The sequence below is a fragment of the Syngnathus floridae genome, chromosome 5 (genome assembly GCF_059516105.1).
Source record: "Syngnathus floridae isolate MCC-2025c chromosome 5, RoL_Sflo_1.0, whole genome shotgun sequence".
NCBI classification, from domain to species: domain Eukaryota; kingdom Metazoa; phylum Chordata; class Actinopteri; order Syngnathiformes; family Syngnathidae; genus Syngnathus; species Syngnathus floridae.
The window spans coordinates 9634304-9660597 of record NC_142417.1 but is presented as its reverse complement, the minus strand read 5'-3'; the positions used below and the strand labels follow the sequence as shown (position 1 = coordinate 9660597).

At 40.4% G+C, this 26294-nt stretch overlaps 1 protein-coding gene across 11 annotated transcripts; it reads left to right on the top strand.

Moving 5' to 3' along the window:
* Window positions 1-111: 111 nt before the first annotated feature.
* LOC148398043 (AP2-associated protein kinase 1-like) lies at window positions 112-26075 on the top strand. 11 transcript variants are annotated; one of them, XM_088376512.1, is made up of 21 exons: window positions 112-399; window positions 12380-12569; window positions 14711-14829; window positions 14919-15027; window positions 15241-15383; window positions 15469-15590; window positions 15672-15753; window positions 15830-15962; window positions 16240-16343; window positions 16590-16669; window positions 16756-16919; window positions 17057-17250; window positions 17634-17726; window positions 18035-18219; window positions 18440-18633; window positions 19097-19156; window positions 20497-20595; window positions 20681-20782; window positions 21371-21538; window positions 21750-21842; window positions 24009-26075. In XM_088376512.1, the coding sequence occupies exons 2-21, from the start codon at window positions 12410-12412 to the stop codon at window positions 24740-24742; spliced, it is 3138 nt and encodes a 1045-aa protein (XP_088232638.1). In that variant the 5' UTR covers window positions 112-399; window positions 12380-12409; the 3' UTR covers window positions 24743-26075. The 11 variants fall into 11 exon arrangements, with proteins under 11 accessions (XP_088232638.1, XP_088232641.1, XP_088232644.1 ...); XM_088376515.1 differs by lacking the exon at window positions 112-399 and adding an exon at window positions 11752-12165 and having other exon boundaries at window positions 17640-17726; XM_088376516.1 differs by lacking the exon at window positions 112-399 and adding an exon at window positions 11753-12165 and having other exon boundaries at window positions 17640-17726; window positions 20497-20589.
* The last annotated feature ends 219 nt before the right edge of the window (window positions 26076-26294 follow it).

The following is a 26294-nucleotide window of genomic DNA, read 5'->3' as shown; positions in this document are numbered from 1 at the left end:
TATGATCATGCTTTTGAAAAAATGTGAATTTGGCATGTTGGGTATATGGCGCCAGTGTCCCAGACACACCCAGAAAGAAGGAGAAGAAGGTCTGGATCAATAACTAAAGGCAACATCAGCAACATGTTGTTGAGTTGCAGTGACGTTAATTGCTGCTATGACTCATTATTAGCACTTGTGACCTCACTGGCTGCAAACAGCGCAGTTGCGGGTCCAAGAGTGAGTGAAATAAAAAACTGTTAAATAAAGACTGTGCACCTCGGGGTAATGGCAGCAGGCTTGTCATACCCCAGATGAATGGGAGACTGAACAGCAGGCAGTTAATTGAGCATAAAAAGGCAAATGTTGCATGGGAACGAGAATAGAACACGACAGGAAGCTCTGCCTCACGTGGAAATTGTGAGTTCATTAGGAGTTTGCACACTCATTCATTTTGTATTTGCAAGCAGATTATTGTACTCATTCACAGGCCATAGCATTAGGTACACCTCGACAACATTTGGTACAAGCGCTTTAATGATAGTGTTCACTTTTATTGATTCATTTCATTGCCATGTCTTTGTTTATTTTATGATTGCTTCAAACTGATCTTGATATTTTCTACCAGCATCCACTTGCTCTCAAAGTCAGAGTGATGACAAGGTAGCAGGATTAATAGAGTTGTTTTTTTTCTATGACTACGGAGGTGTTTAGCAAATTTATTATGAGATTATTTAGATTTATTATTTTTTAGTATCTAATTCTAATTAACCCTAACCAGGAATGGTAATGACAGCAAAGCTCAATGCGTTAATAGTTTATATGCTTATATATAAAATACAATAATTAGTATGTTACGTAAAGAAGTGAGCAGCACAGAGACTAGTTAGCTCATCAGCCTTAGAGTCATGAGGTTGTGGGTTCAAATCTGGGTTTTGCCCTTCCTCTGTGGAGCTTGCATTTTTTCCCTGTGTTTGTGAAGGGTTTTCGTCAGGTACTTTGTTTTTTCTGTTTAAAGCGAAACATTTTTTTTTTTTGTTCTAGAAATATTTACGGGTCGTTTCGTAAATTTGTTAAAAATTAAGTTAAATTGTATTTCCTCCAAGTCTAAAATAAGAGCTCAATATTTTCTGAGAACAATATGGGAGCATGATGCACCTGTCATTTCTTTTGTGATGTGTGATATGATGAGATGATAATGCAACTTTTATAACAAAGGCACATTTGATCATAAAGTAAAGATGACAGGATTATGCGGGACCTTGTTTCAGCAAAATGTCAGAGCGAGAGAGATACAACTTTCTAGTATATTTAGTACGAAGGCATATTCTATTTATATGTTCATTATGTATTATATTTAATGTATATAGTATATTTCATCAGTATTATTCACACTGATCCAGAAGGACTTTTTTTTATTGCTGGATATTTTTTAAAATAACTTTTTAAAGAGGGTATCTTAAATAGACTGAAAAATGAAAAAACAACGAAAGCAAAAACAAAGACAGCGGTTTGTGTGTGACCAGTTTGTTCTGTTTATATCTTGACATTTTCAAGCTATTTTGGATACAAACAATCTTAAGTATCATTACCGACTAAACAGCTTAAAGTCATTTTTTCTTGTGTTAAAGCACAACATTATATGTTGACACTGAACTTTCTCTTCGATGTGTTTTCTCGGAGCTTGCCTCCTCACTGGATTCCTAAATGATTTGATTGGCACTTGGTAGTATAATGTATGCAAATAGCTGTATGCATTTTATAGAACTGATCAGAAAACTTATTCAATGACATTTGAGTTTGAAATAAATTTTGAACAAGAATGCAAAATCCAAAAAAAGGAATTAAATACAGTAAATATTTAACAGTCAAAGAGCATGTTAGCATTTTGACCTGCTGCATTTTTTTCTTGACATTTACAAACTATTTTGAAAATAAACAAATCTGAACTAATACAACCAAGTAAGCAGCTTAAATTTATTTTTCTATGCGGGTTTCCTGTTTGGACGCACAAGATTGCGCACACTGAACTTCCGTTAACTTCTCCCTTGATAACTTGCTTGTCTCAGACATACACTCAGTGGATCATAAAATGACTTGATTGGCTGATTCGTGTCTCATAGGAGGAATTGCGAACTGCCTGTGCATAAATTGTAGATCCTTAAATGTTGCACTGGTTAACATGTGTGTGGGTCCTGAGCGGGACCACAGACCACCGATTGAAAACCTCAGATTTGAATGTACTCATCTTTAAACAAATTTGCCATTTTTGTTTCATTCTAACGTTTTCAAAATAATGACTGAGAGCAACGTCAAAATTTGTTTTATCACGGTAGCCAAGATTTTGTTTCCAACTGCATGAAATTCCTCCTTTAATCCATCAGGGGAACGATACTGACTGTACATCAAAACCATTTTGTGTATAGAACCCCTGGAAAGCCTCCGAGTATATCTTTAAAGGCGCCCTCATCTTCTGACGTCGAATCGTGGCAATCAAATCCACCTACTTGTCATGTGTAAGCAATAATTCAGTCAGTCTGTTTCAAGGGAAGGCTTTGTATGAGTGCCCGCCATCCACAGCGAGTGCACTCACTGCAACTCAACAAGTCATTTATTCAAGCCATTTATTTCATTGCAGGAGTCAAAGTTGTTTTTCATGCAGTCCTGTTGATCGAGCGCAGGGACAAACCATTTGTAACCAGGGCACGTACCAGCACAATTAGTACGTGGAGATCCACGTGATAAAAGACACGAAACAAGCATACACCTACATAACAAACTGAGCTGGCTCTACCCACTTGGGCGCACACAAGGACACACACACTCACAGATCTTTTTTAGACATCACATGCACTTCAATTTATTCTTAATAGCTGACCTAGACTCTACCGTAATATGCCTGCAACTGTATTGAAAGTAGCGTGAAAACATATTAACTGAGGTGGTTCAAGGTGTGGATAGTGGCTGCATAAAGAAAAAAAAATCTGTCTTTTTGAGGTCATGAATGTGGAAAAAACAACATTCTGACATCTTAAACAGCTTGTTTGTGTCACAGTTGATTTATGTTCTGTTTTAGATGCTGAATAGATATTCACTGTGATTCACAATTCAAGCTTCTTGGCTCTTTGTGTCATGTTGAGACTCAGATGGCGTCGTTGACAACACTTCCTTTGCCACTGGCACTGAACATTAATGAGGTGTTAACACTAATTCTTTGTGGAAGTGCTCAGCCCCCCTTTGCCAGCCATAGCGTACTGATTGAAAGGAAAGATGGAAAGGGAATTCTAGGAAATTGCGTTGCATAATGTACAACAAACTTATTCTTTGTTGAATAATGAATCATAATTGGAATAAAAACCGTGTGTGAAAGCTCCAGACACGAGTTCTCACTCATGGCTCTTGAGTCGATCTCAAGTGGCTGAAGAGATAAAAGGCTCATGAGGCCATTGGGGTGGGGAGATTGGGGCATCTGCCTTCCTTTGTGCTAAATTCCTACTCTGCACGCAAGTCCCTTGACAACCTCTCCTGCAGACTAAGATCGACAACCAGACACACTTCTAGCGCTTGCATTCTGATGACCTGTTTACCTGCATGTTGGCAAGAATCTTGACGGGCCAGTTTATGGTCTGATTGCAATGGAGAGACTGAGGGCAGATTTTGCAAATGTTAGAATGTGCGGGTGGAGTGGGATAAGCTTGAGCGGAGAAGATAGGTATGGCGTTTAAGCGTCCGCATTGAGACGGCGGGCGGACAGACTGCACGGTCTGTGATAGCATCTCCCATCGACTTCCTTCTGCCTGCCACGGAACTTTGCTCCCATTTCTAATGATGACAAGCTCTCTTGCTGAAAATAGAACAACCATTGCCTTGTGTTTGCCAGGCCAGTGCAGCACCAGCCCGGAATAGCGAGATAGCTCATCGCTCGGGGCGAAGGAGGGGTGTAGGGGGCAAAACAAACTGCATCAAGTGGACCCAAAAAAAGAATTCTGAGACATGTGTCTTGTTATTCTCAAGATATTTATCTTGTTAGTTTAGTTTTTTTTTTTTTTCCGAAATGTCAAAAGAGCTTACATCTGTATTACCACAGCTGGACATCAGAAGACAATATTTTGCAAATGTAGAAATCTACCCTGTATAGATTTACAAGGAGAAAGAGTGAGTTGAGCCAGTTTAATGCGTAGCCTCGACAAGGTCACAGTACTTATCTGAGCCAGGAGTGCACAGGTCACATTACAGCCAACTCACATGGGACACATTGCTAATGGAATTACATGTTATTGATACAATAATTCTCTTAATTCTGAGCCTGTGCGCAGCAAGCCGGGGCCAATGTGCTCCAGGCAGTGCTTGTACAGTACACTGCGTGATGCAATGTAACCGATGCAAAAAATAACGCATAGAAATTGTGATCACTGCTCTTATGTAAAGCAAAGCTAAACAGGTCTTGTGATACATGTGACAACTAAAAATGTGCTGTACTACCTCAATTGACACTTTTCTATCATGTGTTGAAAAGATGATGATGATGAAAAGGGAACTCCATCTTGTCCCTTTTTTTTCTTTAGACCACAATGAAGTAATGTATGAACATCCTCGATTATGTCAGCGTTTTACCATCCTCTGATTGGTCGGCCTGAGCAAAACTTGTTAGGGTCAACTTCGACCAGCAAACCACCTCCGAGGCGATCCGCATATATTAATATCTTTATTAATCTCTGGTGAATATAATGTTTTAATATATTTTGTGGATGAGGTGTATTTCTAATATATTGAACATTAACCTCTGTACATTTATAAATTGTAATCGAGCATGTGTGTTTGTTCTTATGCCTTGCTTGTTCAATCTCACACTAGAGTTGGTTTTTTTTTAGAATGTTGTTGATGGAATTCTCTTATCGGGGAGAAAGATCATGGTATTTGTTTCTATGGCTGCAGTTTGTTTGGTGCTTTCCTGCATTCCCTTATCCTACCTGACGTTTGCTGGATCGTTGATGCTGGTAGGACAGTTCGATACAAAAGGGGAGCTTTATTTAGGTCAGACAGTTAATCTTCCTTCTATTCACTGTCTGATACGGTCAGTCAGTTGTGTTGCTCACTGACATCTTGCATCCAGTCATGCATCCAGCGTGACCACACAAAAAAAAAAATGCTCGTGATGGTACACTTTAAAAAAAAAGACTAAATGTATGCAGATTTAATTAGGGGTGACATGTGACTGCTACAGTGATACCCTTGAGCAAGGCACCATTTTTGCCCCTGACAAGCTTGCCATTACCTAAAAGTTATAATTATTTATACTAGTGCATTGCAACAAAGAGCTGATCACTCATAATGACTCACCATAACATCTCAAGTAATGCAGAAATACGGTGCTTTATTTGAATTATAAATGTCTCATTACTAAGACTCTGCATAAAGGATTTATTTTCATTAAACAATTACAGCCGTCATCACCCATGCATTATGAAGACTAATTTTACTTAAAAGCATTCAAGATACTTGAGCACCAGCTCATATATTATCTAAAGCGGCAGAAAAGTTTGTCTACTCAGTGTCACATTTGAAAGAGAAATAATAGCAAGTCTTTGGTGCAGATGTTAGTGTGTGGTCTGAGAAAAAGGCTTTTCTTGCCAAAACTACATTGTTTGTCCTCTTAGTGACTTACACACTCAGTATGTGTACCGACTCACCCAGGCGCCGTGTGTAAATCCAGACACATTACATCAGATGATCAGATTCCTCTCATTCCTCATCAGTTAGACCTGCTTTTCACCTTGTTGCCCGCCCACGTGTTTCTAAAAGGAATCAGTATAAGTTCATCCATCTGCTGATTGGACATCACGAGCTACCACAAGCGATAAACGTATCAAATTGGACCAGTTGAAAAATTTAACAAATTTATAATTTTATGGTGATTAACAAGCAAGCTATTGGCGGAGTACAGCAAATAGTCTTAACACGACCGGTGAATATGGATTTATAAGGCAACACTTGTGTTATGAGACCACAGCACAAAATGTTTTCTTTTGTGTTTAGTGCATAATGACTGCAACTGGAATTGGATTTATGTAAGTGCTATTATTAGCAATCTAAGCAATAACAGGCACTGGGGAGTTTGATTGTATATGAGTAAATTGTTGGCTTGAAAATGCCAGTTTAGTTTCACTACAATGATTAATATCTTTCACATGCACAATTCGCGGCTACACACACACACACTCACACACACACACACAATGACAAAGAATGAGAGTTGTGAGTTCGAACCAATTAGAAAGACGGGGACGATGAGAATCATCAAAGAATCCCTTGAGACGTAAGGTATATAATCCCAATCGCCAAGATGGAGCTTCCTGTGTAAACCTAAAGTATATTGTTTATTTGAATTCCTCACAGATTTATTTTTAAATTGTTTTTTTTTTTTTAGTCTAGTTTGCATTTGCTTGTAAAGTGACATACTGACATTCCAGCCTTGTTCTCAGGACCTCATGCTGGCCTTCCGCTGGGACGAATGAAAAACACATTTTGGCCTAACCAAATCATACAGCTAGGTGCTGTACTTGTACAGTGACAACATCTTAATGTTTTTTTTTTCTAGCTACAATAACTTTCATCTTTGATTTAAGTTGTTTCACAAAAATATGACATTTACACTTAAAAGGGACAGCCAGGAAAAGCTATCCATTTTCCAGGCCTCAAAAGTATTTCTCGTAATTCTATAAAGCCCGATTCCAATGAACAATTTTTAAAAAGTAAATAAAACAGATAATGATTTGCAAATACTTTTCAACCTAGTCAATACACAGTATTCTCTCATTTTTGAGTTTGACATTACTGACATCATGTCACAACAACAAAAAATGCACCTAATTAAAGTGACTGAACCTTTCTTTCTCATTAAAAGAGCTCAGTGACACATAATCTGACTGCAGTTCTCCCATTGGCACTAAAGTCAATGCCTTATGCACCAACTAATTAAAAAAAAGTTATCAACTTATTACAAGCTCATTTTTTATGCAAAGAAAGCCCTTGTTTTTAAGCTTTACTTTCTACGCCCATCTGTTCAGAATCAATATATTGTTAAGTGTTTTCTTTGTTTCAATATACTACAGGCAACTTGCTAAAATAAGTTATTAATTGACTAAAACATGTACTTGCAATTATCTAAAAGTCAGGGGGATGAAGGAAAGTCTTATGAAACTGTAACTAAATGCAGATGTCTTGATGTGCTATCTTTGTTTGATTTTCTTAAGATCCGTTTTGACTCTTAAACCGCAGTGGACTTTTTTTTGTTGGCTTAGATAAATTGTACATCATATGCTCGTTTTACAGCTGCAACATTTCATCTAATATATTAATCGAATCTCCAAGATGATATGATATGAATAGTAATTTAAGGTGTGCATTACATGCGTTAATATAATTTACGAGACACATTGATGACCTTTGACCTGAGAACCATGAAACAAGGTTTGAACAAGCCTCTGGAGAGGGGCTGAGAGAAATGATTGGAGCTTACGTCACATTAATGGATCTGATCTCACCGCAAAGTTGCTATCAGCAATGACATACTGGCCAAAAAGTACCAAAAAGCCATTTCTTGTCCCACTATAATTGGCACGATTACAGTCTTGATTACATTGGCAAATGGCACAGTGAGAGAACTGTTTCAGTGCTGTTGTCACCCAGTGACACACCACTAGACTAATTCTCACAGTCAACAACTTAAATGAGTCAATTTGTTGTTCTACACTGGGAAAGTACCATTTCTAATGGAATGATAAGCGATAGGATTTTCATGCTTGAGACCAATTTAAGAGTCAAGACCAAATACAGTCCAGGCTGTACCCTGGGATAGACTCTGGCTTAATTATGACCCTACATAGATCAAGTGGTAGGATGTCAACCTCACAGTGCAGAGGTTGAGGCCTTTCTGCATGGAGTTTGCACTTTCTCCCCGCGCCTGCATGGGTTTTCTCTGGGCACTCCGGTTTCCTCCCACATCCCAAAAACATGCATGGTAGGCCGATTGTCAACTCCAAATTGCCCGTAGGTGAGAGTGCCGATGGTTGTTCATCTATGTGTGCCCAGCAATTGGCTGGCAACCAGTTCAGGGTGTCCCCCGCCTACTGCCCGAAGTCAGCTGGCATAAGCTCCGGCACACCCGCGACCCCCGTGAAGACAAGCAGTTTGGAAAATGGATGGACGTTATTTGTCTTTCTGATGGAAATAACCTGAAAACCTGCCTAGGAACAATGGATGCCAGAGTCAACTTTAGGCCTAGGCTACAAAATTCTACATCCACAAAAACAGACGTCATAAAAACAAACTAGACCACCATCAAGTAATGAAAAAGCCTTATGGGTGGATAAATCAGGGATAAATCCATCCATCTATTATCAACTGTTAAAATGATTAGAATAGTACCGTGACCAGGACTGTGTTACACTTGTTCATACTGTCGCGTTGCAGATTTATGGCCTGTGGTTTAAATCTTGGCTAAGACAGTTCTGTGCAAAGTTGTATCTTCTTACTGTACTTGATTCAAGGCAGCTTCCCCTGCAGTCAGTAAATTGCGGATGGTTTAATTCAAGATTAAATTGTTAAATTGATTATTATTGATTATCCATGTTCAATACTGCTTATCCTGTTCAGGGTTGCCTATTTTTGCTGACTTTGGAAAAAAGTTTGACCTAACCCTGAACTGGTCACCACCAATCAGTAACGGGAAACATATGGAGACAAACCACCATTTACTCCCAAATTCATGCCCGCGTCAAAGTAAGGTACATTATCAGTGACGCTAAATTTATAAATGTAAATATTGAATGTGAATATTTGTCTCAATGATCACTTTATCATTTGGTTTTCTATTTTATCTTGAAAACTCAAAATGAGGAAACACTGCTGATGCGTAAAACAAGCTACTTTAAGGTAAGCCAATGACGTATTTGTGCAGGATAAAATTGATAGGAAAAAATAGCAGATCTGGGTAAACACTCTTTCTGGGAATAATTCAAATGATTTTATCACATTTTTTAAAAAAAATCTTCAGAAATTATTTATTTATACTTACAGTCGTGAGTTCCAAACCACATGATCACACCAAGAAATGGTGTACATTTTATTTTATGGGAACAGTTTGGAGAAAGATGCATTTTGCTTTAGCATAACTCCACCAGGTGTACAAAGCAACGCTTTGATGAGTGTAGTGTGGAGGAATTAGGAAACCCTGACATCAGTTTGGTTTCACTTTCTGCAAAAACATTGATTTGCAGCGGCGGCTGATCTGTTTGTCTCGGTGTCAACATTGAATGATGGTGAACAATGAGACAACTAATCCTGGTGCCTCATCTGATGCAGACGGGGCAGATACCTGTTCTATCACACTTGTGACGATGCGATAAATCCTCACTTCCCACATGCAAATATGTCTTGCTTGAATGGAGCAGGTGAACACACAGGCACACAAATACACAAATAGGTCTAACACAGAATGCAAATCTCATGTCTCGGGGTCTGCGGGGTATTTTGTCATCATTGTCTAAACAGGCAGACTGTGTAGATCTGCCAAAAATACTTTATTACTTGGCCCAGGTCGTCACCTTTCCACAAAGTATTATGAAGACCGGCTTAGCTTTTATTGGTTTTATTTATTTTTTTCATCACCTTGACACTATGAACTTCAGATTATGTGGTTTACCGAGGAAGGACATCAAGAGTGAAATGAAGGCAAAATTAATTTTTGTTGGCAACTGGCAAGCGATGAGACTTTACAAGAAGCTTGCAAGTGTCACGGCCAAACTTCAGATCCAAAAGGGAAATCTGCTCTCAATTTTATGCACTGTTGTTTGCAATGAAGGGAGAAAGAAAGCCCAGACAGACAGTCGCACGAAAGAAAGCGCCACAAAGGTCCAAAAAGTATTTTAAGATTTTTAGTTAGCAAACTAAGAGGCTGACAGCATCACTGTGTATGACACCTCTGGGCCACTCACTCAACCTGTCATGTTGACTAAAAAAAAAAAGGCCCTAGATACAGTGGAGTTCAACTGTACCACTCTAGCAATTACTTAAAAATAAAAAATATAGAAATATATCAAGTTTAATTCCTGCTAAGAATCAAGTATGGTTTTTCTTTGGCACGCCAGGCTTTATATGTGCAGCATGCCTGCAGGTACAGTATATGCATTATAACATAATTTACCCAATATCCCTCATGGGATAAATACTGTCTGTCCGTCCGTCCGTCTAATTCAGCACAAATTGTTTTGGTGGACTCCAAGTTAAGGTACACACACCACTTACTGGGATGATTGTTACGACAGTATGAGCCCACATCTAAAGTAGTATGATGATGGCTTTTATTGCGGATCTCAAATGGAAACACTAAAAGGCTCTATAAAAGTATCTCCTTGGGGAAGGTGTTTGTAGAGGATGCAATACTTTACCAAATAAGGACTGTGTTAAAAGAGTGATGAAGACCACAAACAATATCATGGGTGGCGCCATGAAGTAGAGAGGAAGCTTTTGCTATTCGTCTTCATTTTGTATAATTGAAACAGGCAAACTGAAAACACAACAGACTTTGAGTTGTGAATTGCCATTGTTAATTGTCAGTTCTATTTAGAAGACCATGAATCATTGGAAGGATTATTTACAAACAAAGAATACTGCAGACCAAATGGCAACTTCTAAAAGCAAAGTACTAATTCAAAACTTGACAATTTTATGATTGTGTGAGCAAACGGGAAAAAAGACAAATGCATTTTCCCATGGGAGGGGTTTGAGAAATGTCTGTAGCCGTTTAATTTATGTGGGTTGAATACCACACAGACTCACAAATATTGTTTGATATCCAAGTAATACTTTGATCTTTGGATTGAACTTTGATGAGACCGGAACTGTGTCAATTCTGTTCATAGAAACCATCAGTACAGTGCATTCATAATAGTGATTTTCATAACCCCGCCTGACTTCCGACACCCTCTGCTGAACATATAAAATTGTACGGATGATTGTATTCTCAGGTGACCACACTAAACGAGCACCGTGTGTTTACCTTTTGTTAATGTTTCAACAGAGAGACGAGACATTGTAGGTTATAGTATGTATAAAAAATGTGTATCGTTATTTGTCACTGGAATACTATTGTAATACAATTGTTTAAACAAGTGTCACTACATTTAAAATTGAGTGCACATCACTGTGAAGGAATTAGCTGAGCAAAAAACGTTGTAAATAAAGAATGGTTTGAAACCTTCCCAAAACAAAGAAATTAGATGATCCTGCAGAAAATTATCTCACCATTTTAATGTCTTACAGTTGCTATTGTAAATATTTGAATATAGCAGAATGAGCATGTCATTCATTGAATAAAATGGAGAGGTGACTTATACACTTATGTGAGCCATATCCTGCATGTTAACAAAATATAGTTTAAAAAATGATAGTGAATAGATGGATTGATGGATCAATACAACTTTTTAAGTTGGTTTTAATCGGTGAATGGTGACCTCTAGAGGAGTAAGGGTTACATTACTCCTTACAACTGAACAAATAATGTAGTAAAGATAAATTGCATTGTGTTTAGTACACACAGAAACACACGCACAATCAAACACGCCCATGCTACAACATTGACTAATTTTGAATTAAAAATAAAACAATACGTGGTGAATCTCAACACAAATTGCTTTTATTTTGAAAGGGGTAGTCATACGTTGATTCTGGTTATGGGCGGGGCTGAGACAAAAGGGGTCGGGAAACGTCGCCGTCGTTGCCCAATCAGAGTGAGAGAAATGACGCCGACTCTTCCAGCCAGCTCCTGTTTGTAGCTCCGTTAGCTTTGTTAATAAGTTATTTGATAAAAATCGCCAGATTTATACAGCACTGACTGCCCGAGAAAGGATATTTGCTGGCGATTTAAAAAAAACGAGAGAATTCAATCTTTTTAGTGTGATGTGATATTTTAGATTAGACGCTTATCGCGGGCATGTGTGATAAACCGCTTTGGGTTGTACGGACGGAGCTACCTGGCTGCCGTATGCAGCTGTCATCGCACCTAGCTGGTTAGCTTAGCCGCATAGGTGCGCTCAGAACCGTTCCTCCGGCAGTGCAGTCATCCCAGCAGTCTTCGGAGTTCACAGTATTTCCACTTTTTGACGCTGATCCACTTCTTAAGACAAGGTCTGATCCTGTATTCTGTTGCGATCATGTGTTAGCCTGAAAATGCTGCCTTGCTTTTTTGTATACTTTGAAGTCCAGTTCGTCAGCTAGCATTCAGCTAGCCGCTGTCATTCAGTCAAAGACAATTACCTCATTTGCAAGCAGCACTTCCATCGACAGACTGATCAAAACTAACGACATACTTTCTTTTGTGCTTTTATACACTTGTATTCAGAATTGTCGCTTTGGATAACACCTGGTGGGAATGAAGAAATTTTTTGACTCACGCCGGGAGCTGGTGAGCTCAGGGCCTGGTCCTGGAGCCGGCGGAGGAGGCGCCGGTTCCAGCGGCGGAGGCAGCTTCATCGGCAGGGTTTTTACCCTTGGACGACATCAAGTGACCATCGATGAGATCGTGGCTGAAGGTGAACGGGCGTGTTTTCCACTTAGATCACATTGAAATCATTTTGCACCCCGAGGTATTTGATTTAGTTGTCAAACTGGTGTAAAGCAGGATTAATTTTGTAATCTCGTGTCCCACAGCAGTGTATGGTCATAGTGAAATGTTACATTTGCTTTTTTTTTTATAAACGCAAAGATATCAAAGCTTGATTAAACACTCCTAGGGAAATGTGTTGGACTGACTTTCTAATCACTTTTAGAATGGTTTGTGTTTCTCTTATTGTGGGTTACCATTTATTAGTGTATATAGATTATGGGTTTTTTTTTTTTTTTTTTTTTTTTTTTACTGTTTTTCCATTTTTCTTTGCATTTAATTGTCATTTTACTCCTTAAAATAAGATTGAAAAGTTAATGCTGCTCTGAATTTCCTGGTTTCATATATTACTGGAGGCTGGGAGTAACTTGGTACAAAGGATATAAAGTGACTGACGTGCTGAGTCATTGGTAATTGGAAGCATAAACACCGGCCTCTACGTTTTCAAGCTTGCACATTCATGCTTGCGGTTTTGCTGCAGGGCGGTCCATATAGTTGGAGTAATGTTGTTAACTATTGGTGCTGATTATTAAATTCATTTCTAACGATAATTTCCTGGTGTTTCACTAAACAGTTAAACAGGGTTGTTGTTTTCCATTACCCCAATGAGAGGCGGCCTTGTTGTGGTAGCCAAGAGGGCTTGTTACTGAATAATAGATTTAAAATGACTGATTAATTTATCAGTGTTCTGGCAGCTGTCCAGCTGTCTGACCACTTTATGAGTGGTCTGGTCATCTGACCACAAACAGCAATACAAAGATAAACAAAGTAATGTCATCAAAACTATATATTTGCTGTAATTTATTTTGATGCAATTAATTGGAAATAGAGGCCAGTTAAATAAGAGTTTCTACTTTTTTGAGAACTTTTTCCAACAGAACACATTACTGTCCTTGATTTATTGGAATTGTGCATGCACTGGCAGCTGTTAAAAAGCTTTTTAATACACAAAGTCTGTATGCTGCCTTGAGCTTCAAAGAATATTTTAGTATGCATGCAAATATACAGGGAGACTTGCTTGTAGTAGTAGTAGTAGTAGTAGTTTTGTTGTTGTTGTTTGTGTCTTTCCATTGGATACACGGCATGTGTGTGTCTTGTGATGGTGTGCATAACTATAACTCTTGTGATGGTGTGCATAACTCCAATGATTTACTCCCTGATCTGTGAAGCAAAATTATTCACTCAGCTCGGAATCTGTAAAGAAAACACCAGGCCCCAAGATCATCTGTCTTCAACCGACAGGACAATGCCGCTTGTATCTTGTTTCATCATCACTGTGTAAACTTGCAGTAAAGTAGTTGTAAAGATGTGGAACATTCTAAAGCCTCATCTATTATGGCCATGGCAAGTGGGACCAAATATTGCGCTTTTCATGACTATGCCCAAAGGGTGCATTTTTGTTTTGTGAGCATTTTGTTGTGGGCGTATGCAGAATAAAACAGCGGGGAATAATCCTGACAGTTGGTTATGTCATCGGGCAGTGGCTATTTGTAGCTCTACTTAGTCTTTTGGCACTATCTTGAGAGGCGACCACAGCGAAATGGTGCTCAAGAAGCTTGGTAATCCTTCTAACTTCTTACAGCCATCTTAGATTAGACAGCAGGTCTTAAATTGTCTCAACTCTAACACACACATGCAAGGTGTGGCTCTCTCATGCAAATTGATTCATTATTAGAGTGTTTTCCTCTTAAAATCTCTGATTTACACCTTCTGTGAGACAAAATAATAGTAGACAAAGTGGATGAAACCATATGAAAATTTCACAATTTAGTGAGCAGAATTGATATTTATCCTGTCATGATAAAAAAAAAAAAAAAAAAAAAAAGCGATCTGTTTTCATTAGCATTGGTGTAATTGCTGACATCCTGTATAAGTCGACTAATTTCTTAAATTGGCTGAGCGGGCTCATGTACGTTTGATAGTTTTGGGCACTGGGAACAGTCAGCATTCCGTTTACTATTAGGTGAAAATCTCTAATGAAAGAAAATTCAATGTGACGTAACATGGCCCAAATGTGCTGTGATCTGTGGTGAATAGTATTTGATGTCACATCGTTCCATCTCTTTGCAGGAGGTTTTGCCATTGTTTTTTTGGTGCGAACAAATCAGGGTCAGCGGTGTGCTCTAAAGCGGATGTACGTTAACAATGAACATGATCTACAAATCTGCAAACTGGAAATACAGATTATGGTAAGTAAAAAAAAAATGGAAAAGATTGTAATTTTTTTATGTCTTAACATTGTGATGGTAACTGTTTCCCTGTTTGTTTATTGATGTAGCGTGACCTTGTGGGTCAGAAAAACATAGTTGGGTATCTGGATTCCAGCATAGCTGCAGTTGGAGCTGGTGATGTGTGGGAGGTCCTAATCTTAATGGACTTCTGTCGAGGTAAATTTGCCTACCATGATTTCTGTCTGTGGCTGTTAACAAAAATACCAAGCACATTTCCCAACCTCACAATAAAAGATCATTTACATGATTAATGTTATATTCAAAGAAATAAAATTAGCATTTCAGTCCTGTGCTTTCATAAAAGGTCCTCAGCTCAGTGTTACCGAGGCACTAGCTGATGTTTCAGCATCTGCCAAATTCATTTTGTAGGTGGACAGGTGGTCAACCTGATGAACCAACGCTTACAAACCGGCTTCACGGAGGCAGAGGTGTTGCAGATCTTTTGCGATACGTGTGAGGCTGTTGCTCGTCTGCACCAGTGCAAGACTCCAATCATTCATAGAGACCTCAAGGCGAGTTCCAAGATTCCAAAGTTAATTTGGTTGCCGCTTTTGTGTCATAGCATCGGAGGTAATTGATTGTGTTCTTGCTGCCTAGGTGGAAAATATTCTTCTGCATGACCAGGGGCATTATGTGCTGTGTGACTTTGGAAGTGCTACAAACCATTTCCAAGACCCACAGACAGAGGGGGTACCTGTCATTGAGGAGGAGATCAAAAAGTTGGTTTCCATGGCTTTTTCCTTGACACTTGTTGTGTTGTGCTTAAGTATTAAGTATGTGTGTGGCTCTCTACACACCAGGTACACTACTTTATCATACCGTGCTCCAGAGATGGTCAACCTCTATGGTGGTAAAGTCATCACAACAAAGGCGGATATATGGGTGAGCTGTTTGACTTCCATGATGATAGATGTGTAGAAGTGTAAACTAACTTGTGTTTTTGGAATGGTGTGCGCAGGCTATGGGATGCCTCCTCTATAAACTATGCTACTTCACGCTTCCTTTCGGGGAGAGCCAAGTTGCTATCTGTGATGGCAGTTTCACTATTCCAGACAATTCACGTTACTCCCAAGATATGCACTGTCTCATCAGTAAGCAGCGTTTGTTTTCATTTCCTAGTTGTTTTCTATGTCAAATGGAGTTGCAGGTTCGCTATGTTAAAATAATTTCTCCATTGCCACAATACTTTGCCAATATTAGAATGCAAGCTTAATTTATGGAATAGCCTCTATTAAGCCATGATACATATTCAGGTCGAACTGGAAGTCTGTTTTCTTAAAAAATATGTGGGTGTGCAGTTTCGGTGCAAGTGGGAAGGAGAATATTTATGTTACGGCAAGCTGAAGATCCCCCGTGTGGATTTTTCAGGATATATACTGGAACCCGACCCCGACATGAGGCCAGACATCTATCAAGTATCATACTTTGCCTTTAAAATGAATCGGCGAGAGTGTCCTGTTCCAAATTTACATGTAAGTTCAGAGTAAATACAATTCTGACTTGGAGCTCCACTTGCTATATGTCAGCACATTCTAGTTCCCAGACAAATAAAAACTGTTGATGGTTTTATGCTCCTTCATTTTTTATGTTGGACATATGTTATTGAATGTTTGGGAGTACTATCTATCTATTTTACAGTATTGTATTTTTTTTTTTTGTTGGTTTTGAGTGAATTTAATTGTCAAATTTTAGAATTCCCTTTCTTCTCACCCCTTCAGAATTCACTTATTCCTGCAAAACTTCCCGAGCCTATCAAAGCCAGTGAAGCAGTGGTCAAAAAAAGTCAAACCAAAGCCAGGTGAGAGACAAGCCAAAATTGATGATTTCTCTTCAAATGAATTGAAACATTACAATGCATTGCAAATATATCTTCCATCACTTCAGGATCACAGACCCCATTCCTACCACTGAAACCTCAATAGCACCTCGACAAAGACCTAAGGCTGGCCAGACCCAACCACAGCCTATATCAGGCATTCTTCCCATACAAGCAGGTCTGACCCCACGCAAGAGGCCCAATGTAGCAGCTGCAGCGCCCCAGGCCATAGGTATGAGCTCCTTTGATCCCTTTACATGTCACAGCTAAAACTCAGTCCTATTTTCATTTGGGGATAAGTAAACATTAACATTGGACTAATAATGATCTGCAGTTGCTTCAAAAAAAATAATGTTTCTTCTTTTCTAGGTGTTGGTATCAGTGTCCCACCTTCAGCTGCGGGTGCCCTCCAGACTTCTCAACAGGTTCCTGCTCCCACGCAGGCTTCACTGCAGCCATTGCAGACCACCAACATTCAGCCTCAAGTCACGCCGCCACCTCAGCAGCTCCTCATGAAACCGCAACAACCTTCCGCTTTGTTACAGCTTCAGAATACCCAGCAGGTAGGCATCGCAGCAAAAGCGAAAGAATACAACTAAAAGGTTTGATCGACCACTGCTCAGGTTTCAAATAATAATCTAATATAGTTGTCTAAAAAGGCATGAAAACTGAAAACACAAACTCACAGTATCTTGGGAAGTGCAGTTGAGCACCTTAGCCTCTGCAGCATGACTTTCGATGTCCCTAACTGCAGGCAGAAATGCAGTATTGAAAGTATGAGTAGAAATGAATGAAAGGACAAATATGACCCAAATGCGGTCGTATTCCTGCGTGGAGTCATCTGGCACAGCGCTTTGACCACCAAGTCCAGCATACTGTCACTGCGACACCCACTCTGCTGCAGTACAAAGCTAAGCCTGATTTTCCTGCTCTCGCACTGCACCAGCAACAGCAGCATGAGGTCCAAGAAAGTCCAGCTCTCCGTCTCACCTCCATACCCGAGTGTTCCGTCATTCGGCCAGCTGCTGACCCAAATGTGGTAACTTCCTGCTAATAGTGCCGTCTGCTGCTGATTCGATTGAACAAGCGTCCCTTCTTCCTTTATTGCTCTCTCTATCCAATCAGTGTGTACTTACTGACTCTGCTTGACCTTGAAAGTGGGCAAACTTAAGGTCTTGGCTTTTATTGGCAGGATGTGTCTGACAGACCTCTAATCTTTTTTTTTTTTTCTCCCTGGTTTCTCTTCAATCACTCGTCCTTGATTCTTTTCGTGTGGGAATTGTTTGTTTCTTCAAAATCATGTAGATACCTTTTATATTCATCCCTCATTGTCCTTGCCCAACACAGACAACTGGAAGGGGAAACAAAGTCGGCTCCCTGACACCCCCATCGTCACCCAAGCTGACGGCCAAGAGTGGTCATCGCCGCATCCTGAGCGACGTCACTCACAGTGCCATCTTCGGGGTCCCCATCAGCAAGTCCACCCAGCTCCTGCAGGCAGCCGCAGCTGAGGCCAGCCTCAACAAATCCAAGTGAGCAGAATGAGCTCCCCTCAGTGATGTGAGGAGCGACTGTCCTTTCATGACGCCGCAATAGAAAGTCCTTTCAGATGACACCTCCAGCGTGGAGTAAAAGCAAATCTTTTACATCCAACAGAATCCTGCTGGAGAAGAATCACTTTGTTCACACGTTTTGTTTGCATTCATGACTACAAACATGGTAAACTATAACCTTCTTCTTCCTGATGTGTAGATCGGCCAGCACAACTCCTTCTGGCTCCCCATGCTCGTCCCAGCAGACTGTATATCACCCATCTGATGCTGACACCCAATCTGCCCATATTACAATCAACACTCAGCCCAGTTGGAACCCCTTTGGTGACGATAATTTCTCAAAGCTGACTGCTGAGGAGCTGCTTAACAAAGACTTTGCAAAGCTTGCTGAAAGTAAGTGCAGGATTGTATGTACTCTGGGCTGCAACTCACAATTTATTTAATAATGTTTTGACTATTGTCAATTGTTGAATCGGATTAAAAACTTTCTTTTGATTTTCATCCCTTTATTCAAAAATAGAACTTTTTTCAAATGAATAGTACAGAAAATAGACAATTTGGATTCAGTTAATGCGCTGCGCCAAAACATTTTGGAATATAGGCAAAAATGTTTTTCAAAGTAAAAGGAAAAGTTTCATTTTGATTCAACACAAAGATAATCAGTCTGCTTTTGTGGAGAATGACAGAAATAGGAGAATGAGGATTTGGGCAATTTTAAATAAAAACAATTCATTGACTCAATTAATTTAATAATGGATTAATCGTAGCACCGTTGTAGTGTGTATTAATACACAGACAAGCGAGAGAGTTGTGAAATGCAAAAAAAACCTTTTTTTCTTTTCTTTTTTGCACACAGCTGCTCCAGAGGAGAAGTCCAGGGGTGACTGTCTCATTCATGGGCTCAATTCATTTGCTGGTAAGAGTTTTTTTTTTTTTCATGCATTCACCTTTTTATTTACCATTTAGTCTTGAAATGAAAGATCTTGTAATATACCAGGGTGTAGAATCATGTCTTGTACTTTATTTAAGGAAGTTTGCCAACATCAAAATTGCAACCAGAGCTGTTTTAAGGAGCCTACCTTAGTTGACATAAGTTAGCTGCTGCACAGTGACTCCTTGTCAGTTGCCATGAATAGTCTGTGGCCTACAGCTAGATCGCATCTCATTTGCAGATCTGTGCTTTTACTGCCACGCAGTACAGCGGAACAAACACGCCTTTGTTAATTGGATTTCCTTTCTGCTGGAGGACTGTGTTCACAATTCAATGAGCCCAGTCAGTCAGTCGTTTATGTCCACTTTTTCTTTGGTTATTATTATTATTTTGTATAGTATTTTGCAGTGATGTGTTGTTATTGTATGATCATAGTGAGTTTTATCTCCCTTACAATCCTTTATTTGATGAAATATAATGTGCCCATTATGTATTCAGTATGTAGTCATTATGTATTTCGTAACGCCTACTTTAATTGTCTTTGCAACGACTTGTATTGGGATGTGTGCAAGTGTACCTAATGATAGGACCAATGTGTGCAGTTTTAGATTCTCTCAACTGGATTTTCACTTTCTGATGTTAGCATTAGCATTTCAACAATGCTCTTTCTTTTAGAAAAGGGAGTTAAGGGTCACATCTGCTGTGCCATTTTCTGAGTCAACACATTCCTTCTCTAAGACCACCCCTGCCCCAAAAAAAAAAAAAAAAAAAACACCAATTTTTACTATTGTGGTTCCTCGTAAGTATGAATGAGTGCTGTGAGATTTTTGCCTTGTGCATGGGCCACATTTAAATATACTTAAGTAAATGATGCTCTGTGTGCTTTTGGAAACTTTAGCTCTGTCTGCTCAGGACTATCATGAGTTGTTAAGTTTGGCAGGGCCCTCTCTGTGCAGTATTTGTTTAGCTGAATGCTTGCTGATGGATTTCCAAGGTTGTCTTCGTCCGATTATTTATACTATATGATACAGATGGCCATAGTTTTGCTCGGAGTGTGTTGCTTCATTCACTGGAACTACACATCATTAACACATTGGACATGGGCATGGCCTTTAATAATACAGAAGGCATGCATTGTATCATAATGAGTCGAATATCAAAAAGTTCGGTTTTTGGTCAGATGGAACGCTGCTTGAATTCCTAACATGGCTTGACCGTCTATACTTTCTTTTCCATTCATACTTATTGGAAACTCCTCCTGTTGCCCTTTTCTGACCCCTTGTCTTGTTCTATTTGTCCTTCAATTGTCTCTCTCCATCACTTAGACAACTTGATTGATCATGGACAGAAGTCTCACGAAACCTCTCTTCTGCACCCTGACCTTTTAACCCTGACTGAGCCTTTGAGCACAAATGCTGGTACTGGTACTGCCTTTGTTGATTTTGAGGAAATGGTTTTATTCCCCTGTGTTTTCTCCTCTCCTACATTCACTTGTTAACGTTCATCCAGCAAAGACAGATGTGTGTGTGGATTCACTGATTCCTGGCTTTGAAGCCCCTCAAGCCCAGCGGCACTCAGGCCAGTCAGAGCTCCCCTCCGCCAGCATGCCAGGTTAGCATTGTTGGTCTCAGTATAGGCGAGTTCACGGCACGGAATATATTTTATTGACTTTTTTTTCTGATGGTCACAGTTTGGCTGAATCTTACTTTTTGTTTCTTGGATTGGAAGCACTAATGTAATACTATATCTTCTCCGCTCATATGATTCCGAAAAAGGAATTTGAATGTACCCGTGTCATGATCAAATGGTTGCCATTGTAAAGTATTTCTTGCCTTGTTGGCAAAGTTTATTCACTGACATTCGTAACATTAGTTGTAGAAGTGAACAATTGTAAAATGAAGACGACACCTGCATTCTACTCATGTCAGCTCACGTTCCGACATGACACAGGAATTAAAAGGAGTTCACTAAAGTTATGTTAAATTGTTACATGAAATGTAGCGAGAAGGTCACCGCAATTTTTTGCCTAAGGAAAGCACCGCTTGGATGAGAAATGTTTCACAAAACATTTCAAACATTGACAAGTGCTGGATTGTCAAGCGTGTTCCTTATCCATTGCACTCGGCTGCTTAAACTTTCACCCCACTCTTCAACTTTGACCCCTTCTCATCATGAGTTTGCATTCTTGCTGTGACCTAGACTCTTTAACTGGGAAGGACTCTCTGCTGGGCTGCCATCTTCTATCTCATACTTCTCCTCACGGAAAGCAGAATGTTTCTGCTACTTCCTCCTATCACTCCTCTGCTCCTCTTGGCTCCTGCTCCGCAACCTGTCTGGAGGAGTTGCATCCTTCTCAGACATCTACTGGTAAGCTCTTGCTCTTTTGCAGCACTTCTTGGCCAGTGTTGTACGTGTAAAATGTACTAATTCTAACCTAACCCTAACTGATCCCAGACATTAGTAAAACTGCGTTAACTTGTTAGTCGCCCCTCCCTTTTTTGTTCTCTTTTGCTTTGGCTGAATTAACTGCTTTCCCCTCACATTTGCTTTTGCGCCACATCCTCTTCTTTTGCTACAGACTCCTCCTCTTTCCTCATGTCGCAAGGAGAGAAAGGGAATAATGACGAGTTTGACCCTATTCCCGTGCTCATCTCCAAAACCTCAAGCCAAGGTAAGAAGAACAGAATTCTGAGATGAGCCCTCGCATCTGCTGTCAGCAGGACCAATTCCGAGCCCCTCTCCCCAAACTTAGCCCCCTTTCCTGTGACTCGTGATGTGGGCAGTCTTGCCAGTCAAACTTTCACATTAGAACATTTGAAACTCCACCCCGCAGGGTTTGGCTTCTGTTATCTCAAAAGTCCCCCACCCCATGATAACTTGGTGCTCCTTTTACTCTCCACTGTGTTGATGCAGCCATATTAAGATTATCCCAGCTCACTCTCTGCTTCTTTCTCTTTTCCTGCCCCCCCATTCATGCACCCCTCTGCTCTGAACATCCTCATCCACTCATCCCTCTTATTTCTTTTCTTCATACATATGACTTATATTTGGCTCACCGCCTCCCTCGGCTCTTCCATGTACATTTCTGTGTCTCGTCTCTCTCTTTCTTTCTCTGACATGTTTCAGGTGGTCACTCGCGCAACAACAGTGGCAGTTCAGAGTCCAGCCTTCCCAACTTGGCCCGCTCCCTCCTACTGGTGGATCAGCTCATCGACCTCTAGTGGGAGAGGTCAAGGGGGAAGTGTGCAACCTTAACGTTAGGACAGGGGAGGAGGGTCAGAGAGGTTGAAAATGTAGCATCTTATAAAGTGAAAGAGAGGACTCGGCATAGACTTGTTCACCTAAGCCCCGATAGGCTGTTTCCATAAAGCTCTGCTCTGCACCCATCAATGCTTAAGCATATCTTCTGCCACTAACCTGGCGACACCATGGCCCTCCTCATGCTTTCCCCCATAATCGCTCATTTAACGTGCGGCCATGGTGGTCTACTTTCATTTCATGTTGAACTGCTCTATGATGGTTGCTTTGCTTTCCCCTTGCCAGTGTGTGTTGATTGAGGGTTGAAGCTTTATTTGAAACCAGTCGAAAACTTAAGACCGACAATTAAAGTTTGATGCACTTTCTCTCCAAACTCGCGTAATGGACTCGCAGGAAGCCTCCTAACTGAAAAAACAAACACCCGGAATACACAAACATACATATTCTTCAAAAACAAAAATATATGTCCAATGGTATAGAATGAGTTAAGATAGAAAGGCCAAAGTAATAGAATAATGACACTGACATGATGATGTACATTTCTTTAAAGATAGTCTTCACGTCCTTGTCAAACTAAGAGAAAAGACAACTCTCCGCTCAGTTGTTCACATGTGCTCCTGTTTGATGCTCAGAACTGAAATCCACCTCAAGCTCTTCCCCGTTTTCATAGGCCACGAGGTCTCAAACTGTCACGCCACCAAATTTGCTCTTGTTCAGAAAACTAACAAAATAAAGAGTTAAGTTCCTTGCTTTTGTCTGTAAAACTAATTTCTGAGTGTGTAATATGTAACTGCATCATATCTGTCATGACTCATTAGTGCTCTGGAGCGAATGTATAAATGTGAAATATGTAAATTGTAAAGGGACATACAAAGACCGGAGTTTATTTATTGTATAAGTGCTAAGATTTCGGCCTTTTCGCCTGTCGCTTATCGTGTCTCGTTATTGCTTTAAGACATCACAGTGGACCAATATCTCCAACCCACTGTTTTTTTTGGTTTTGTTTTTTTATGACAAGAGCATCTGTTTGAGTGGATACATTAAATGGACCTGAGCTTTAAGTTGTAAGCCAACTTTGTTCTTGTTGTCATAATCAATGTGTCACTTTAGTCACAGACACTGAATTGACACTTTCCTCACAATTGCAAGTGCTTGGTGAACACAAATTGCACTCGTGCAATCTTGTGGTTTCAGTTGTGATGAAAACAAATAACAAATCAGGTAGCATTTCTCTTTTAACTCCTCGTTGAGAGCCGCCTGTTAACAGCCGCTGTCGACACTGCTGAGGTAAGAGTGAACCGTGCGTTCCTCTGTGCTCGTCTTGTCTAACCGCGCCTCCCTCTGCTGCCAAGGCACCGACATTCCTTGTTTCCGCTGACTCAAGTGCTCACATCCGTTTGAAATGTGGAGAGCAAGTTAGGGAAACAAGGCTGCTCCATGTTGTGACAATGTTGTAGAATGTCTCGTCAGTGTCATGATGCTTCCTCACTTAGCGCTTATCCTACGTACATGTGACCTGAATATGAGCGTATTCAAGCAATTTTAGATAAACTTGTTCCTTTTCTTTTCTCCGATACAGATGTGCAACTGGACAGGAACGGCTACTCCATGCTCGGCCAAGAAGGGCGCGACAGCGAAACTGTGGGCGATGGTGCACCAATCGACGAATGTGATCACTCCAGTGATGAAGACCAGGAGAAAGTAACCTGTCAAGAAGAGCAGAAGAACTTCGGGGGTGCCACCGAGGGTCATACTTCAGCCCACGACCTAAGCGGCTCCAGACCGCTGCTTCTTGACTCCGAGGAGGACGAAGAGCACGAAAGCCAACCGACGCCAGCTTCCTGTGTGGTATCATCTGGTGTGACCTTCCATCCACCTGCACCCGCCGCCGTTGCCCAGAATCATTCCCTGCTTGATCCCGAGCCAGCCAGCATCTTCTCAAAAGCTCCTTTTCGCCTCGCGCAGCAAGAACAGGGTGACGTGTTTGCCAACGCGCCATTTCCCAGCGGCCCGTTGGCAGCCCAACAGCGGCTGGATGTGTTCTCCCAGGCTCCATTTGCGAAAAGAAAGGAGACCGCACCACCTCCGTACCCTCACGGGGCAGCTGTGATACCTGAACAAGGTGCGTTGGGACAGACTGCACCACATCCGTTCCGTCCGCAAGCGCTAGCCAAATATTCCCGCCACTTTGAGGGAACGGTGACCCAGCAGCATGAGGGCCCTTTTAAAGTGAGCAATGAAACTGGTGTACACGCTGCTGACCCCTTTGTCTGTGCGCCATTTCACCTCAAAGCCCCCCAGGAAAAGCCCTGATGACAAGTGCTGCAGCTGGACTGCAGGCCTGCAACGTACTCTTAAATGACATTATGCAAGTCTTTCACCTTGAAACAACTAGTTCAAAGTTTTGGGGCTACTGATGCAGATTTGTATGGGGGGGCATGTGATTTTTTGCATTTCACCAACCGAGTAGAGAAAAGCACATGCATGCGAGAATGCGAACTGCGACCTTTTCCACGTCGCACTCAAGTGTTTCTGTGCCTAAACCTGAGCAGACCTTAGTATCACCAACACATCAAATGCTTATGTTTGAAAATGAAGGCTGTTCCCCTCGGCACTATAACAGCAAGTACCATACAGTGTATACTATTGGGTTATATGGGACCGCTGCCCCTCGGAAAACCAAAATGTCCTTTTTTGTTACATGTTTACATTCCTTTTTCCCTCCAATCACAAGTGTTGTGCAATTGCCATTTATGTCAGCAGAGTTGTTGCTTTAATCATCTCAAATTAGTTCTCACTGACATTCCTTGACTTCCTTATCCTGTTCTCAATCTTGGTACGGCCATCTAAAAAAAAGACAGCAGGGTGGTCAAGCATGTGTTTTCTTGCCTACCTCAGAGTAGCCTCGTTTGTCCGGTTGAATTCAAGCTGATCATATTTTGCTGCGTCTTTTTTCTCTAGTTCTTTAAGTCACTGACCCCGTCGCTGCTGAAAACGTAACATGCTGTATGTGGCCAATCCATGTCACGTAAGGACCTTTGCATACTTGTAAGAAATAGACTCCATTAATACCTAAACACTGGACACTATTCAATATACTTGCGTGTACAAAATAAACCTACTGCATTTACTTGAGCACATTCAACACCAAGTACAATATCTGCAATATGCATTGTGCACGACTCCTATTCACCATTACCTCTTATGTCCCCAAGTATGCACTGTACAATTTACAAGTAACTCCTGCAATTAATATGTTTCATATGTCAATGAAATACTCAATTAATAGCATTTATTGGTCAGGGATTGGAAAACTGCGGCAATAGGAAAAATCGGTGGCCTATTAAAAACATTAGTTGAATACTGTTTTGTTGTTGCTGTAGTCTGTCAAGTCATGGAGCGCTTTGGATTTCATCATAGCACTTTTTTGTCAAACCAGTTGAACCCAAAGTTGAATGAAAATGTTTAATCAGTTATAAATGTTTTCTTTTCTATTTGAATGTAATGCAACTGGAAAGTGCATCTTGACATATTTGAAGCTGCAGATTTCAACAGCTGACTTACTGTTTTTGGAGGAAAAGTGCTTGAAATACATCACAGCCTGCCTTTGTTGTCCTGAAAAACATTAAATTGAATGTAAATAACATTGTAATTTGTTCATTTTGAAACTGTGCAAATTTAGATCAAACTAGGGAAATATGATGCAAATGTGATATCCTAATATATCAGCAAATTGTTGAACCATTTTTATACAGCCCCAGACTTTAACTTTAAAAAAAGATCGAAGCAATCGCCACTAGTTAAAAATATTTATAAACCTCGAACCTGCACATTCTGAACCATAAACACATGTTGGGGTATTGCG

What these genes read in the sequence shown, in the direction of transcription:
- LOC148398043 (XM_088376512.1), top strand. Translation starts at nt 12,410, where the DNA reads ATGAAGAAATTTTTTGACTCACGCCGGGAGCTGGTGAGCTCAGGGCCT. An exon ending in CGATGAGATCGTGGCTGAAG is followed by an intron (nt 12,570 to 14,710) that starts GTGAACGGGCGT and finishes ATCTCTTTGCAG; the next exon opens with GAGGTTTTGCCATTGTTTTT. An exon ending in CTCCAAAACCTCAAGCCAAG is followed by an intron (nt 21,843 to 24,008) that starts GTAAGAAGAACA and finishes TCTCCGATACAG; the next exon opens with ATGTGCAACTGGACAGGAAC.